Source organism: Hypanus sabinus, chromosome 7 (genome assembly GCF_030144855.1).
Source record: "Hypanus sabinus isolate sHypSab1 chromosome 7, sHypSab1.hap1, whole genome shotgun sequence".
Taxonomy (NCBI): domain Eukaryota; kingdom Metazoa; phylum Chordata; class Chondrichthyes; order Myliobatiformes; family Dasyatidae; genus Hypanus; species Hypanus sabinus.
The window spans coordinates 87,465,358-87,483,776 of NC_082712.1; the positions used below are offsets into that span (position 1 = coordinate 87,465,358).

An 18,419-nucleotide genomic window follows, 5' to 3' on the forward strand; every position below is an offset into this window, starting at 1 on the left:
TTTTTCCATTTGCTTAAGGACCTGATGCCTCTGCCAGAATGTAGTCATATACCCTCAACCTCTTCTTCAGTGGGATTGGGACTGGAGGGAGGAAGAATAAAATACAATGTCAAAAATGCCTGGCCCATTACAAAGTAGGTGGTAAATTAAACTACATTATTGTACAGAAAACAGAAACAAAGAGCTGGAAATAACTTAAACAATTTTTTAAAATGTTTATATTTAATTGAGGCACTGGTTGGAATAGGTCCTTCTGGCCCTTCGAACTGTATTGTCTAGCAACCCGCTTTAACTCTAGCCGAACCACGGGATAATTTACAATGACCAATGAACCTATAAGCCATTATGTTTTCAGAAACCAGAGTACCTGGAAAAAACTCATGTGGTCACAGGAAGAATATACAAACTCCTGACAGACAGCGGTGGGATTCTGATAAAAGGTCACTGACTCCATTGTTGAGAGATGCTGCGTGACCTGCTGACCAGCACTTCCAATATTTTTAAGATACAACCACTCCACTTGCATTTATGAATTAAGGGTAACACATGTTGAAGAACTCTGGATTAAATTCAAATTCCTGACATATCTATTGATTTTACTGGAATCAGCTGACAACACTAACTTTTGAAAGACAGTAGTTCCACTGTATTTATTTCAGAGTGTACTTATGTTTAAGGGAATTAACATCATCACCTGGATTTGAGGTTCTGGATCTGCTGCAGGAACAGCACAAGTTGTTGCTGCTGTTGGGGTGTCATGTTTGCCTTCTGCTGCAGTGCACACTGTAAGAGCTGTTGCCGACTACAGAGACAAGAGAAATTAGAATTTTGTCTTCAATTATCATTTATACTTCTGCTCCATGAAATTCGGTGTCATTTCTGGATCACACAAAATGACATAGCCAAGTAAATCACTTTAGGTTGACAAGTAAAATTCCCTTTAATCTATTAAAAAAAATAGCCCAAATGCCAAAGAGTACAATTAATCTCAATTCAAGGTACATGGCTACTGGGAACAGGTTACAATTGCTGAGGATGGTTGATGAGACAAACATCCAAAAGCAGCATGTAAATATTCCTAGGCTTTAGCCAAATAAAGATGGCCACCAAACAAGGCCAATGCAAGGAATATGAAACAATAAAGGAACCAAATAGTGAAATAATCATCCATCCTTTCTTATAAAACTCAATGGTCTATCAACATCAGTTATTTTAACAAATTTATCTAATGCAAACATTCACAGAAGCACTCCACTCTGAGACAATTAGTTTGTTAATCTGGGTTGGACACAAGCTAAATTGCAAACACAGGAGTTTCCCACCTGTTTCTTACAAAATATTTAGTAATAAATGAATTTTGATCTTGGTAATGGATACCCAACTATATACAATTCCTTGTAGGAGTATTCAACCCTCAGCCCTTAGTTCACATAAATGAGTGAGTATTACAACCAGGTAATTTGATTAATTTAACTGAGAATTTTTATTTGTGAATGACATGCTCCTCCCCACCCCCAGAAGAGCCCCAAAAAAAAAACAGGGGAAACTAAAGCATGAAAAACTAAAAATTTAGAAATTGATATGTCAGCAGTTCAGAAATATTCATCCCTCTATGAACCACCTCACCTCTCACAGCTACTACAATGGGGATAGTGTTAACTGGCTGATGTGCAGTATTAAGTTTATACCAGACATACAGCTAAATAAAACGCATATCCTTGCCCATAATGAAAAGTATCACTCTGTGTGAGTGAGAGTGTGTGTGTGTGTGTGTGTGTGTGTGTGTGTGTGTGTGTGTGTGTGAGTGAGAGAGAGAGAGAGAGAGAGAGAGAGAGAGAGAGAGAGTGTGTGTGTGAGTGTGTGCATGGAAGAAGGTCTTGTGATCAGAGTCCAATATGGAACTTTTTGGCCTCAACTATAAGGGGTATGTGTGGTGTAAATCTAATACTGCACATTAGCCAGGTAACACTATCCATAGCGTAAAATATGATGGAGATAGCTTCATGGTACAGGAATGCTTTTCAACAGCAGGGAGTGAAAATCTTGTCAGGATTGATGGGGAGATGAATGCTGCTAAATTTAGAGAGATCATGGATTAAAAACCTGCTAGCCTCTGCCAGAGAGCTTAAACTGAGAAGGATGTTCGTCTTTCAGCAGGACAATAACGCAAAGCACACTGCTGAGAAAATAACATTATTTTGTAGGGACCTGTCAGAAATTCACCTGAGACCAAGAATCTAATGTGCTCCGTAAACAGGGTATCACCTGTGATTGGGTAGAAGCAGATAAGGGGAAGCAGACAGTAGACAAAAAACAGACTCTAATGTGGGCCCTGGTTGAATCTAGCACATCACATACCAGATGCGTCTGGGTTGGTTGGTTTACATATTTCAAGTATTTGACCTTCAAGGAGAAAACACCTCAAACTGATGACTGGAGTTGGAAGGAATGTGCTTTGGTCATGATTTGTACTGGGAGGGGGCTGTTGGGGGGAGGACAGAGGAGAGGTGCAAGATAATAAGCACTGCTGGTCTCTGTGCCTCTTGTAGTCCACGGAGAGCGAGTATTTTTGTTCTTTACCTGTTTATGAGCTGTAGAAACTGCTGGTACTGAAGCTGATGATACAGGGCAGCTGCCAACTCTCGCTGTTTTTTCAATCTCCCTTGGTCCATATCGCCCTATCAAATCCAAACAAACCATTTGAAAAAAATCTGACCTCTCTTACTTTCAAATAAACATGTACTCTGTAAAACCAATTCTGCAAATAGACTGCTCGGTCACCTTTACGTTTAGGTTTTAACTGCAGACAAACATTTGCACTGGTTAATCTTGAGAGACATCTGTGAAATGCAAATAGGGAGAAAAATAAAATGAAAAAATGGCAAACAGTAATACATACCTATTCTTCTGAAAAAAGTCAGAATTTCACCTAGAGCTCAATGTGAAACCTAATATGGGAGGGAAAGAGGACTGAATTTCCCTTGGTCGCTAGTTTGGAAGTTGCCCAGTTATAGCCCACTAATCAATGTCCTTATTCCAGTCACTAGGTATAGAGCCAGTTCCATTTGCAATCATTCTTTGAATTAAAATAGAACAGCAGGGAAGAGCTTTAATTTTAATCTCTGGAGTAAAGTGGCCAATCACATGTTAACACTTTAGTTTACAACTGTTGAAAATCACTGTTTTTTAAAAAAACAATACTTTATAAGATTTGTACTTTTTAAAACAAACTCATGTATTTTTCATAGCATGGGGTTCATCCCCAATTACTAAGAGAAAATGGTATAGCATCTAAACTAGCAGTTTATCACTTTTCTCCTTTTCACTGGCTAAGTATGTCACCTGCTATTTTATTTCTATCCAAGGAATTTTCTTTACCTCAATGATAACGTGATGGATTTTTCACTAGTGCCATCTTTATTCTTTTTGCCTCTACATTCTTTGCCATTCATTTACCTCTTAGCATTGTTTCTCAGCTCTTTAGTTAGTTTGCTTAATATTTGTGTGTTTATACTTTAAAATAAACGATTGGTAGAATTAAGACTGCTCATCATTCCTGACTCCCAGAAGAACCCCAAAGATCAGAAAATAAACAAAGACTACTGACATGTACGTCCCACTTGAAGGTGAGGCTATCACAATTCCATGAGTTCACCCTCTTGGTTGGTCACTTAGAGAATACAGGGACAAACTGTTAGGGGTGGACAAGGATCCCAAAACATCTTATCCTTAACTAAACTCCTTGTGGGAAAAATGCATTAATCAAGTAACAATTTAGAATGTCAAATTACTAAAAGGCAGTGTTTTAAGGGATTTAGATAAGTATAATTATGCTTTAGTACACTGCAGATATGGAGAAAGAACCAGGTTGTCTACTATGGCAGAGGGACGATCAAAGAGCAACCACTCACTAATAATACAGGTAAAATGGGAGGACAGCTCACTTCACAAATGCCTCTGAGAGCATCAATGCAGAGGTCAAGAAAAACTGAACTTTGATTAAATCCAGCAAGGGAAAGTAGGTTGAAAATTAACAGGAATTAAAGATATGAATCTGCTTCCAAACATTTTATCACACTGCCTGTAAAACCTGGAAGGGATAAGACAGACTTCGGTACAAATTGCTTTGTTTTTGATAGCTTTTAAGAACCTTACCATTGATTCCAGTCTGCTCTATCAATAAAGCTTGTTGAGAAATCTTAAAACATAATGACTAGAGCAAGCCAAGCCTTTATAATCATTGTAGTTCATTGTGACTTCAGTATTTACAGAAGGTGTAATATTTCCTCCAATCTAAAAGTGGGATTACTCTATGATTTTAATAACTTAGTATTTTAATAACTTCAATACACAAAAAATTGTTCATTTTTCTTCAACAGGATATGCTACGAAAGGGCAATCTTCATCGCAAACCCATCCAAACAAAACAGGCAGATTAACAGTAGGTACAGAAGCCTGAAGACACACACTCAGCAATTCAGGAACAGCTTTTTCCCCTCTGCCATCTGATTCCTAAATGGACATTGAACCTGTGAACACCACCTCACTTTTTAAATATATATTATTCGCTTTTGCATGATTTTTAATCTATTCAATATACGTATACTGTAGTTGACTTATTATTTTTCCTTCTTCTAGATTATGTATTACATTGAACTTTTGCTGCTAAGTTGGCAAATTTCACGAAACAAACCAGTGATAATAAACCCGATTCTGATTCTAAAACACCAAGTATTCTGCCCAAGGAGCATAGACAAAGCAGGAATGCTGCTAGGCTGGCCCACATTCCTGCTTCATTGGAAACAATCTATGATACTTAGTTATATATAAAAATAAATCTCTTTAAAAAAAAAGCCTGTATTTCAGGGCCTTTCGGCACAAATCATGTCACTGTTAACAAATTGCTATATTTCAAGCGTAACAGCTTGAAACCAGCACAAGACTGGTTATGTGCCTGAGATGCCCTGACTACAACGCTGAATTTGGGTTAGGCTACACGTATATCCCAACCACATTTTAAGTGTGGGGCTGTGTCAGGCCAGAACTGCTGCAAGCGGGGCAAAATAAGGGATGGCAACAAAGTGTCAGAATCAGACCCAGCTAATAACTATGCCTAGAGGACAATGATTGGGTTACATACCAGCAATGGTGGCGGGGAGGGTCCAGGAGCAAAAGGCACTCTTCCCCACATTTTTATCACGTCTCCCAGAGGCTGGAAACCCTCATCACAACCCCGTTTGACCAGCAGGGACATGGGAAAGTATCCAGCTTGGAACCAGTCAGCCATTTCCTGCGTCGTAAATGGGCCTTAAAAAATGAGAAATTATTTATTTATGTAGTATTGAGAAATTATTTTCAGTCTCTGGCTTCTTGGTAAAATGCAAATAATCAAGAAAAAAAGACACTCTATCAAGACATAGTCTTGACCAATTTGTTTCTTCAATTTTAATATTCAAATCACTTTCCCATTTTTGTCTTGACTTATGGACTCCTTGTTTAATTACCTGTCTTTGAATCAAGTTATACATGCAAGATATAAATTTTTTAATATTTCCTTTTTGAATTAAAATTTCTATTTCATTAGATTTCGGCAATAACATTGTTTGACCTAATTTTTCTCTTAAATACGCCCTTAATTGAAAGTAACAAAATAAAGTGTTGTTTGATATTTTATATTTATTCTTTAATTGATCAAATGACATTAATATACCTCCTTCAAAACAATTCCCTATATATCTAATCCCATTTTGAATCCAATTATATAAAAGTCGATTGTCCATTGTGAAAGGAATAAGTCTATTTTGAATTAAAGATCTCTTTGCTAATAAAGATTTTTTTGTCTCATCATCAACATTTATCTTATTCCATAAATCAATCAAATGTTTTAATATAGGAGATTCTTTCTTTTCCCGTATCCATTTAGATTCCCAATTGTATATAAAATCTTCGGTTTTATATACAAATGTTCGGTTAAGATTAGTGCAGTATAATTTTCTACATCAATTATATATTACACCACAAAAAATAAAAAAATTAAATCCAAATTTATCGGATCAGTGTTTCCGATGTAACCAGGAAACTGGTACTTTTTTACATTCGACATGGTCTTGCTCTAAAATTCAACCTTTTTGGACAAATTTAAGACTTTTACTGGAACAAATTACAGGAACACAACTTCCTCATAATCCAATATTATTTTTACTAGGTGATATTGAAGGGATAAAACCGAAACTCAAACTAAATAAGTATCAGAAAGAATTTATAAAAATTGCACTGGCAGTAGCCAAAAAAGCTATTGCAGTTACTTGGAAATCGGATACACATTTAAGTATAGATTCTTGGAAGAAAGAAATCTATGGTTGTATTCCATTAGAAAAAATTACTTATAATTTAAGAGATAAATATGAAACATTTCTGAAAATTTGGAGCCCTTATTTACAAAAGACAGGATTAAATATATAGATGCTCTGAAGATGAAACAATTGGTTATTAGGGGAAAGAAATAAATATACATATTAAAGTTATTACGAATTCCATGGAGCATGTGGAGATCTTCCAACAACCAGGCATTCTTTCTTTCTTTCTTTCTTTTTTTCTATAGGGCAGTTAGGGGGGAGGGGTTAAGGGGAGGGGGTAAGGGTTATATACATTGTTTTTTCATACTTTGTAATCATTTAAAAATGCAATAAAAAAAGTTTAAAAAAAAAGAAAACAAGACACTCATAGCCCTCATTCTTCTTCATCACACCCCAACACCAATACAAGAGTAAATACAATCATACAAAGATATCCTTTGCCTGTACTTAATAATCAAGTACCAATCCAACTATGAGCGTTTACAATTAACAATCATCATATAGCGCTTGGAAATGGGGTGGAATGGTAACTGCAGATTACTATTCCACCGAATCCCAAGGAAGGAGAATCTAGTTATAGTCTCCTCACCACTTCCACATTCTGAGTGACAATAAAGCTATGGATCACTCCCAACTCCCTTTTTATGTTGTCTTGGGCCAGATTAGCTCATTCAGCATCGGCTTGAAATGGCACCTGAGATTGCTTGCTCTTGCACATCACACACTACAATTAAGCCAGTCAACTTTATAAAAGTCTGTTTGGGCCACATCTGAAGTACTACATACAGTCCTCATCGCACTATAGAAAGGATATTGAGGTTTTGGAGAGGGTACAGAAGAGATTTACCAGAACACCACCTGGTTTAGAGGACATGTGCTGTTACAACAGGCTGGATAAATATGGGTGGTTTTCTCTGGAGTGCCAGAAGCCGAGGGGAGATCTGATAGAAATTTGTATTTCATGGAAAATCAGGGTAGAAATTGAAGGTGGGAGGGGTTAGATTCAAAGGGGATGCGAGGAGCAAGTTTTTTTATATATAAACAGTGGTGGATGCCTGGAATGCACTACTTGGTATGGTGGTAGAGGCAAAATACATTGTAGGCTATTAAGAGACGTTTGGATAGGCACATAGATACAAGGAAGATGGAAAGATATGGACATTGTATAGATAGGAGGGAATATTGTTTGGGTTTTTTTGATTTGCTTTTTAGCTGGTTTGGCACAACATTGTGGGCTGAATGGCCTATTCCTATGCTGTACTGTCCTACTCTTTAAGTTAAAAATGGGTCAGAGCCAGGAGAACACCATCTAAGGCCCTTAAATCTGCCATCGCTGATCTGCAGTACAACTCCTTGTACCCACGTTCACATTACTTTAATTGTTTTGGCAAAGATCTGTACTACAGTTCAAAATTGATCAATTCTGGCATCAAATGCCATTCGAGGAAAGCAATTCACATTTCTGTCACTGTAGTTACAACTGCAATGTCCCAACTTCAGTAAGGGTCTAGCTCTAATACTTAAACTATGTCAATCAATGAAAATAATTTCTTATGATTCTATTGTCAAAAACCACTTCAAAATAATTATTTCAACAACTGTCCCTTGTGATTTTGCAACTCTAGTCACCAGTTAAAATTTTGCTTCCAATTAGGTCCACCCAATCCTAACATGTGCAGCCAGACACATCTGAATGCTGTGGGTTGAGCTTACCCTGAATCTCTCCTTGTGGATCTTTGTAGAACCATTTCATAGCTGCCTCATGTGAGAGGGGCAAGGCAGCAGCAGCAGCTCGACTCCTTTGATCCTGCATCATCTCGACAAACCGCTCATCGTCTAATGAGTTGTCGTGAAGCGATGCAACCATTTTTTCAGCTTCCTACCACAGAGGAATAGCAACAGATTAAAGAAATACCAATTATAAGATAATCTGCACCAATTTTAGTAAGGCATTACCTACAATACTTTAAAACAAGAACTAGGAAGTGGGAATAAGTTGGATAGTTTTTCATGGGCTGGCATAGACTCTCAGCTATTGGGCCATAGATTTAAGTTATTTTATGAACAATTTGGAAAATATATGGTTTGGGTGGTCAATGGTTGGGTTGAGATGTTTTCCAATCTTGGAAATTTACTTGCAAATGTTTTCACCCCTTACAAGGAGACATCATCAGTGTGCTGTTAATTGTGGTGTGCCCTCAGAATGCTTGGATGTAAGGATGAGATTTCCTCCTTACATCACAATTAAGTTTCCATAATCAGCTGATTGATAAGTATATAAAGGCCAAGCATTTGGAGGACACACCACAATTATTGAGATACAGTGTGGAACAAACCCTTCCAGCCCTACGAACCACGCCGTTCACCAATCCCCCAATTTAATCCCAGCCTCATCACAGGACAATTTTACAATGACCAATTAACCTACTGTGAGAAGAAACCCACACAGCAACGGAGAGAACCTACAAACTCCATACAAGCAATGGCAGGGATTGAATGTGCTTTACTGGTACTGTAAAGCGTCATGCTAACCACTACGCTACTGTGCCACTCCAATTAACAGCACACTAATGTCTCCTCATATAGTGACAAAACACTTGCAAGTAATTTGCCAAGATTGGAGAACGACTCAACACAACTATTTTATGACTGTAGATGTTATTTCTAGACTGTCTATTAAATTCTTACAACACACTGGAGGAACTCAGGTTGGGCAGCATCCGTGGAAACAAACAGTCAACGTTTCGAGCCGAGACGTTAACTGTTCATTTCCACAGATGCTGCCCAGCCTGTTGTGTTCCACCGGCGTGTTGTATGTGTTGCTTTAACCCCAGCATCTGCAGTGTACTTTGTGTTTTCTTTAAAATTCTGATATTTTCATTACACTGCAGGCAGGTACACTTCTGATATCAAGCATATGGAATGTACAGAAACAAACTAGAAACCTTCCAGCATCTTATAAAATTAAACTTGCAGCAATGCAACCCCATAGAAGAGTTACAGAAAAGTCACCATAACATCAAGTTAACCATAGAAGTATAATATTTAGTAAAATGAACGACTAAAATTTCAAACAATTAGGGCGGAAGTACAATACATGGCTGCACATTATTCATTCTGTTACCATAACCAAAGCAAGAGGCTTATGGACTAAGGCTTGCTTTTATAAAAATCACAGCGGTTATCTCAATAGAATACAAATGTTCTAATCGCTACCTGCTCAAACCGTTTCATCCCTTCATCGTCGTCATTATCTGCTGGTATGAATTCAGCAGCGGTGCCAGGGTATGGAGGAGATGAGGAAGGTGAAGAGGATGATAAAGTTGAGACTGTGGCTGGACTCAGCTGAGCAGGCTGGCCCAAATTCACAGCTTCTGCATGGAAGCAAAAAGGAATTAAGGGTCAAGAGTTTCAATAATCACTGTGACCCAGCAACTCTAGAAACATAGTCAAGCGTCAGCTCAGTAATACACCAGCAGAGTTGCACAAGTCAGTGATCACACACTTCACTCTAAATCAGGCATGGGCAAACTACGGCCCACGGGCCATATGCGGCCCGTTAAGCTTTTTAATCCGGCCCGCAGAACTTGATGAAATTATATTAATAAACCTTGTTAATGTTTTCTCCCCGCAATTCTGGCGTTTTCCCAATAGATGACGCACTCTATATACATTGACCTTTGTTGAGGTGCAGCATATTACTCCACATTTGCACTTTACTTTGTGACCTTGTGGCGACCCATTTCCTGGCACATCCGAACCGGCTCACAATTAGCCAGCGTTCCGGCTAAGAGAGATCGCCTGCGGGGATTTGCGAGCACAGAGCTCCGCATACCAGCGCGCTCTCCCTACTTTGTCATTGTGCAAGTCGTTGTTGAGTTTTGGCACAGAGGACAATTGAATAAGAAGGAGCAGGACAAGTAGACCTGCATCTCCTACCGTTTTTGAAATAAAGACAGTCAGGAGGAGAATGATGATGATAATATCTTGAAGGATAACAGAATTTTCAGTGCTTTAAAATAATAACTGTTACTATTTAAAAAAGCTGTATTTTATTCATTTAATTTTCAGTGTTTTAAAAGTCATTTCAATAAATAGCTAAATACCATGGGACTTCAAAGACAGATATTTTGCTGTAATGCATTTGTTCATTTTCAATTGAAATTAAAGCACATGTTTTCTACATATCCCATGATATTTTATTTTCTCTTATGAGGTGTATTACCAAAACACTCCGTCCATCTGCTCCTGGTCCGGCCCCCCTGTCAAATTTTAGAACCCTTTGTGGCCCTCAAGTCAAAAAGTTTGCCCACCCCTGCTCTAAATAGAGTGCATCTGTATCTCCTTGTTGAGGTTAGTCTCCCAATTGAAAGAAAAATTAATCAGAGAATGACACATTATCTGAAATAGAGTCAATATATTTCTGGCTTGGGCATTTCATCAGAGCAGTCATAAATAGTGTGCATCTGAAGTCTTTCAGGTATGGAACTAAATAAGGTGTATGACTCACATGCCCTGCTTTTACTTCCAGTTCTTGTTTATCATCCACTCCCAATCTAAAGAAAAGAAAGGGGCTAATGTGGTCTCAGCCCCTGTAACTGCTTGAAAATTTTATGTACAAGAATCTTTCTGCAATTGCAGGAGCAGGAGAGCAATTTGTCTGCTCTTTGAATACACCAGCACAATGACAATAGATCCAATGGCTTTCTTTTGTTTGACAGAAGCTTGCGATTCTCCATCCACAGAATAAAATTCTCTCCAATAATCCCTGCTTTAAAAAGCAGCATGCAAGAAAAAACATTTTAAATGACCGTTCAGATTAAATTATCCTTTTTTTGTTGAGAAATTGAAACCAAAAAAGCACTTTATAGCCAGAAGATACTCTGGGGTTTTTTTTGGGTCAGAACATCCCATGCTGTAGCCCTACTCCAGAACAAGTCTTTACAATAGTCCTGATGAAGGGTCTCAGCTGACACATTAACTGTTTATTCATTTCCATAGAGATGCTGCCTGACCTGCTAAGTTCCTCTAGCATTTTGTTTGTTTTACATTGCAATAGCAACTGTCTCTGAAGTACCTAATTAACTCTAAAGTGCTTTTGGATGTGTTGCATGAATCTTATTTTCTACTTCTGAAGTGTTTCTAAGAGCCCTGATTATTAGTAGCATTAGATAATGCTTTCTGCCCCTTCAAGAAAAGTCCGACATTTAGAAGATGACTTCTATGATCACTGACTATTTCAAAGCACTTTATATTCCGCAAGTACTGTAGGAAACACAGCTGCCTATTTTTCTGTGCTACAGTGGGAGGCGAGGCCAAATGCTGATGGCTTGGTGAAAATACAACTGACTAGCCAATCCATCCAACTTCAGGACAGTCTCCCAAATATCCAGATCAGGCAAATGTTTTGAGTTTCTCATTAAAACAGAAACATTACACCATGCATTGCTTGATACAAGCACACCATGGGAAATTATACGCTATTCCTATACACAAAAGAATCAATATGGAAAGTAAAGGTTTAACTTTGATATTGTTTACAAAAGTGCAGAAACAACTACATTTAATGTTTTGAAACCTTCTGTGGTTCTTTCCCTCTGAATTGGCTTACAATTTTTATATGATTTTGACTTGAAGATGATATACAGCTTGAAATATGGAGCAGTAATTACCAAAATTCATGTGGATGAGATATGCAGTCACAAATTCCAATTTCTACGTTCATTTATTTTGTTTATAAAAATATGGTGAGGAACAGGACTCTGCAGCCTTCAGGCAGCAGTGGGAATTGAGCCCAGGTCTCCTGACTGTAAAGTGCTGTGCTGATCACTACTCTATTGTGCCACACAATTTGCAACATTCTACACGTTTCCTTATAATATGCATGCATGATTTAACAGGTGCCAGTGACATTTCCCTACCATCAACAGCTTTGTGTCCTTGCGTATCTGACACAGAATCAGTCACATCCGTCTCAGCCCGATGTACAACTGCCTCACATTCTTCAGGTACTGGAAGGAATGCTTCCTGGGGCTGGGATTCCGAGGGAGAGGAAGACGAGCATGATGGAGAGGTCTTGCCGTTGAATGTTTCGGTGTGCAGATCTGTTCTGTCTATATTGGATTTTTAAAAAATGTCACTGACATCTAAAACTTAATAAGCATTTTAAAATAACTACTAGCTTTTAACCTAGTTCATGTGGAAAAGCTAACATGGACACCACTGTCCAGGTGTCAGCCAACTTTGTGCTCAAGAGTGGCTAACTGAAAAAGGTTGAGCAAGGTGCCTACCAACTTACTCTCTTCTGCATCTTTTTGTAGTTTTGATCACCCTTTTATAGGAAAGGTAGTATTAAACTGGAAAGAGGGCAGAGAAGATTTATAAGTAACAGACAAAATACTGGAGGAACTCAGCAGGTTAAGCAGCATCCATGGAAAGGAATAAACAGTCATTTCAGGCCAAGCAAGGTGCTAGCTCAAAGAGTTAACTGTTTATTACTTTCTGTTGATACTTCTTGACCTGCTGAGCTCCTCAAGCATTCTGTATGCAATACTGTAGATTTCCAGCATTTGCAGAATTTCTTGTGTTTAAGATTTACAAGGAAGCTGCAAGGATTGGAGGGCCTGAGATATAGGAGAAGTTGAGCAGGTAGAACTTTGTTCACTGGAGTGTGGGAGATTCAGGGTAGACCTCAGATGTGAATAAAGTCAAGGGCACAGATAAGGTGAATGAATTTTGACTTTCTTCCAGGAAAGGGGAACTTATAACTAGAGGGTTTAAGGTGAGAAGTGAAAAGTTCAAAAAACAGCCCAGGAACAATTTCTTCACTCATAGGCTGGTGTGTAGATGAAAAGAGCTGCTAGAGAAAATATTTGATGTAAGTGAAGCAACAACATTCAAAAGACATTTGGATAAGTATATAGATGTGAGGGGTTTAAGAGGATATGAGCCAAACATAGGCTAATGACTCATTTACTGGGCACTATGGTCGACAGTGACTACCTGGGCCAAAGGGCCTATTCCCATGCTGCATTATTCTATGAATCCATAAAAGCAAAAGGTCAAGGTGGGGTCAGGAACAATATTAAAAACTGCCCAAGGACTGGATATGCACTTAGGAAAAAAAAACATTAGCACTACCAGATATAGAAAGAAACCTTTTCCTGCCAACGTATACCTTGCCATAATTCATATAATGAAATTCAGCAAATTATCACTGAATTGCATTACGAATTGTTTATGTCAAAAAGATTCGTTGGTATTTATCACGTATATCAGAGATCCCCATTTACTGCAGTCCAATTTTCATTAGACTGCCCTCCAGCCAGGCAACCATGATGCCTGCATTTCTCCCTCTCTCCTAAGAATACACTTGTGTATTCATGCACCAGCAGGGAACTCACCACCTTAAGAGCAAAAACATTTTTAAATATGAAAACAGAAGATGTCAGAAACACTAGGCAATAATTGTGTAAATAAACAGTTCATGTATAACTGACCCAAGTATATCCAACATTTATGTTGGAAATAATTCAGAAGATGTGTAGCTTGGGTATTTGATGGTCAGGTTGTGATGTCCTCTGATCTTGGCAATTTACCTGCAAACATTTTGTCACCATGGGAGAAACACATTGTCAGTGCGCTGTTTGTGGCGAGCCTTCCAAATGCCTGTTCTTTACATACTTTTGAATCAGTTGATCAGACATCATTTCCTAAACTCAAAAGAAATGTGGGGAAGAAATTGCACCACTGATTGGTTGCATGGCAAACTCTGTGCATTGTGGTCAGAAATTTTGCCCGCAGCGGCTCACAAATAGGATCGAGATCTACATTGGTTTACAGAATTGTTTGTGGGAAACATGCTTCCGAGAATTCTCTTGCATGCCACATGTTCATTTGCACCCTAACTTTCAGTGATGCCCAGTCGAATTTATGCCCCTCTCAATCTTCATGGGTAGAGACTACGGGGAGTTTGCCATGCCACTTTAAAGCCTATTGATGTTCATGGATCCTTGTGGATAGTTTCTCTCCTAGTTTGGCTGACATAATACTTGCCACAATGGATTGAAAAGTCTATAAAGGCCAAGCATTTGAAAGACACACCACAATTGACAGCGCACTGACAATGTCTCCTCGCTTGGTAATGATACACTTGCAAGTAAATTGCCAAGATCAAAGAACAACTCAACCCAACATTTATGTATTTCAGATTTCCAGGATTTAAATTTTAAGATCGAGCATCTCATTATTTTTAATTTTAAAAAGTGTTTTTAGTGTTTGCTACAAATCAGAACTATACTATCAAACTAGTTTGGTAAAGATAAAGGCATGGAGATTGTAGTTACCTGCATCACCATTTTCTGTCCTTTCAGATTCCTTGTAAAATTCCATATCGTATTCATTTTCCGGTCGCTCGTCCAATTCATCCATTCCCCTGAACTCCAGCTCCTGTTCTTCAGGAATTGGCTCCTTGGAACCCTTCTGCTTAAAGCACCAATCAATAAAAGTTGGGGATTAAAAACAGAACTGGAGATGACTGATCAGGAATTTTATCACTCAATAACCTGCACTGCCCAAAGTATCTCCAGATGGGTAGAAATGGAAGTAATAACTGGAAAAGCAGAATCACATTAAGAAAAAAAATTAAAATTCCATGTTTCTCTTTTAATCTCTTACCCACACTAAAACATGTTCCTCCTCTAAACTCCTGCCCATTTTACTTCAGAACAATCACTCCTTGCCTTTAAAGACATGAAAGCCCCAGATGAATCAAATGTCCCCATCTCTTCCTCTGCATCTTCCAGGCACCATTCGGGCAAATTATCCTTCTCGTCTTCATAGCTGCCACTGCCCGTCCGGCCCCGCCTGTACGAACGCTCTTCATCTCGCTCCCGGAAGTCAAAGTCAAACCTGCGCCGCCGCTGATCAGCATGGTCCCTCCAGCCTGCGGAGCGAGGACCATCTGGAGTAATGGGAGAGGTTTAGAATTTCAGAACATACAAGTGATGAGACACAATAAGCACTTCATAAACAAAACCAAAGGAAGCAACTTTTTCTCTCTGCTATAGCCAGTAAGAACTTGCCAAAACCACTATCTTAGCATACAAGCTCAGGGTGCTCAATGAAGACTCAGGGTAGTCAAAATGATAACATTTCTTCATAACAAATACACTTAATTCCAAGAAATGGATGTCAGCTTCAAGAAATCTCATGTCATGAATACCAGTGTCATCTTTTTCCCATTAATCCCTCAAGCTTTCCGTTTTACAAATTACCTTCTCATTTATTCACTTCAAAGTTTTAAAAAACCGCCCCTCCCCACCCCCTAAAATGCTCCTTCAATGGCCCTGCATAACTTCATAATAAATTTTGACCAATCACCTGGACTAGGAGGTCGCCACCGATCACCTTCTCTTCTTGCTCCAGCTGTCCTCCAACCTCCATCCTCATCTTCGCCGTTCTGCTCTTCGCGGATGGCTCGCCAGTTCTCACTGTCAGAGCGAGCAAAATCCTGCTTGCGCGAGGTTGGAGCCACTTCCTCAAACCCTACCCGTACTTAACAGAAAGCAAAGAAAAGGGAGGAGGATAGAGGAGAAAGAGAAATGGAAAACGAGAAATGTCAGGTTTGGTACTTCTCCCCCCCCCCCCCCACCCCACCCCCAAAGGAATTAGCTGCCTAGTATTAGCTCACTGAAATTAGGTGATTACTTCCATAGCACTAGTTTTCCTCAAAATGAAAGTTAGAATTTGCTTCTGATCACCATTTGACTACTGGAATAGAATTTTAGATTTGATCATATTTTCCTAAAACTTCAAATCATACCTCCATCTCTACGGCCGGACTTCTCAAATCTTCTGTCACCCCTGCAAAATGTAAGAAAATGTTGGTTAGTGAATAGACAGACAGGAAACGGAGAAAGTAAAGGACCCCCCCCCCCCCCACAATGCAAGCAGGCAAGTTAACAGGAAATAAGTCTTTTTTAAGATGTCTGCACAGCAAACATGTAAACTTACACCAGCTTTCAAAAACTGACATAGTTTGAGGATAACGTTGGGCTTTTAATATTAAGCAGCACTTACTAGGCTATTGCTGATCTCTCCTTCCCATATTTTATAATATTCTGTAACACTGTTGGCCATTTATCAATGAACCTTCAGCTTTGTCTGGAGATACCTCCCTTCCTTCTCTGAGTATACTGAGAGGCACCTTTAAGCAGAATTTCCTTTGGTGGGGTGTGTTGCCATCAAACTTTGCATTTTTACTTGTCATTTAGATATCATACATTCTAGTATAAATTTTAACCTTTTTATGTTGAAGTTCTTCCTTTGCCATTAGCTTGGTGACAAAAATAAGTGCCAAGTGTAATCATGGAACCATCAGTTACAATCAGAAGTGCACAACATAGAAACATGTCCTTCCACTCCACCTCATCCAAGCCCACTGACTTATGTAAATCCCATGTGCCTGCATTGGGCACATGTAACTACCCGTACACATTTCCTAACCAATTACCTACCAGAACATCTTTTAAATACAGGTGTCCCCCGCTTTATGAATGTTCGCTTTACGCCACTTCACTTTTACACCAGACCTACATTAGTCACCTGTTTTTGAATTACAAAGAGGATTTTTGCTTTTACAAAAATTTTTCCCATATAAATAAATGGTTCCTCGCTTTATGCTATTTCGGCTTAAGAAAGGTTTCATAGGAATGCTCTACCTTTGTAAGGGGGGTTAGGGTTAAAACTGTTATAACCCTAACCCTCTACCCACCTCCTCTGCAGTTTATTAAAGATTGTCATCACCCTCTGAGGAAAACTTACTCCATTAGATATGCTTTAAATTTCTCCTCAATCACCTTCCAATTCTAGACACTCCTGCCCTGGCAAAAAGATTCTGACTATTTAGAAATATAGAAAACCTACAGCACAATGCAGGCCCTTTGGCCCACAATGCTGTGCCGAACATGTACCGACTTTAGAAATTACCTCGGGTTACCCATAGCCCTCTATTTTTCTAAGCTCCATGTACCTGTCTAGGAGTCTCTTAAAAGACCCTATTGTATCCGCATCTACCACAGTTGCCGGCAGCCCATTGCATGCACTCACCACTCTCAGCATAAAAAACTTGCTCCTGATATCCTCTCCGTACCTACTTCCAAGCACCTTAAAACTGTGCCCTCTTGCGTTAACCATTTCAACCCTGGGAAAAAACCTCCAACTATCCACGTGATTAATGCCTATCATCTTATACACCTCTGTCAAGTCACTCCAAGGAGAAAAGGCCAAGTTCACTCAACCTATTCTCATAAGGTATGCTCCCCAATCCAAGCAACATCCTTGAAAATCTTCTCTGGGCACTTTCTATAGTTTCCACATCCTTCCTGTAGTGAGGTGACCAGAACTGAGCACAGTATTCCAAATGGGGTCTATCCAGGGTCCTATGTAGCTGTAACATTACCTCTCAGCTCTTAAACTCAATCCCATGGTTGATGAAGGCCAATACACCATAAGCCTTCTTAACCAGAGTCAACCGGCGCAGCAGCTTTGAGTGCCCTATGAATTCAGACTCCAAGATCCCACTGATCCTCCATTCTGCCAAGTCTTACCATTAATACTATATTCTGCCATCATATTTGACCTACCAAAATGAACCACCTCACTATTTGAAATGTTGTTGAAATGCCTAGCGAGGCACGGCAACTAAATGCACAGCTCCTGGCTGAGGTCTATGTGGGACCAATGAAGTTCAAATATTATTTCCAGGTAATTAAAAATACTTATAATATTGTGCAATTATTACCTGATAATACAAAACATTCAAGATAATTGAATTAAATGTTCATTTTTCTTTTACTTTTGTCCTGTTACTTAAATTATTATGCAAAATAACAATTAGCATTTATACCATTAATATAGCAAAATATTCCAAGGCACTTCATATGAATGTTAACAAAGAATTTGATGCTAATCATGTCAGGAATATAACAAGAGATGAGAAAAAGCTCAATAAGGAAATAAGTTCTAAAGAATGACATGGAGTGGGACCTGCAGATCTTACCA

General features: G+C 38.8%; 1 protein-coding gene across 8 annotated transcripts in view; it reads right to left on the reverse strand.

The window, feature by feature from the left end:
* The window catches only part of LOC132396945 (GRB10-interacting GYF protein 2-like), a 152,456-nt gene that overhangs the window by 60,294 nt on the left and 73,743 nt on the right, over positions 1–18,419 (reverse strand). For 7 of the 8 annotated variants that reach the window (XM_059975085.1, XM_059975089.1, XM_059975088.1 and 4 more), the window contains 10 exons: positions 16,180–16,220; positions 15,738–15,911; positions 15,098–15,318; positions 14,702–14,837; positions 12,278–12,469; positions 9,573–9,730; positions 8,070–8,235; positions 5,141–5,307; positions 2,581–2,678; positions 695–802 (listed from right to left, as the gene is read on the reverse strand). In XM_059975085.1, coding sequence (XP_059831068.1) covers positions 695–802; positions 2,581–2,678; positions 5,141–5,307; positions 8,070–8,235; positions 9,573–9,730; positions 12,278–12,469; positions 14,702–14,837; positions 15,098–15,318; positions 15,738–15,911; positions 16,180–16,220 — 1,461 coding nt within the window. The remainder of the gene's footprint in view (positions 1–694; positions 803–2,580; positions 2,679–5,140; positions 5,308–8,069; positions 8,236–9,572; positions 9,731–12,277; positions 12,470–14,701; positions 14,838–15,097; positions 15,319–15,737; positions 15,912–16,179; positions 16,221–18,419) is intronic. The other variant, XM_059975087.1, reaches the window with a different exon arrangement.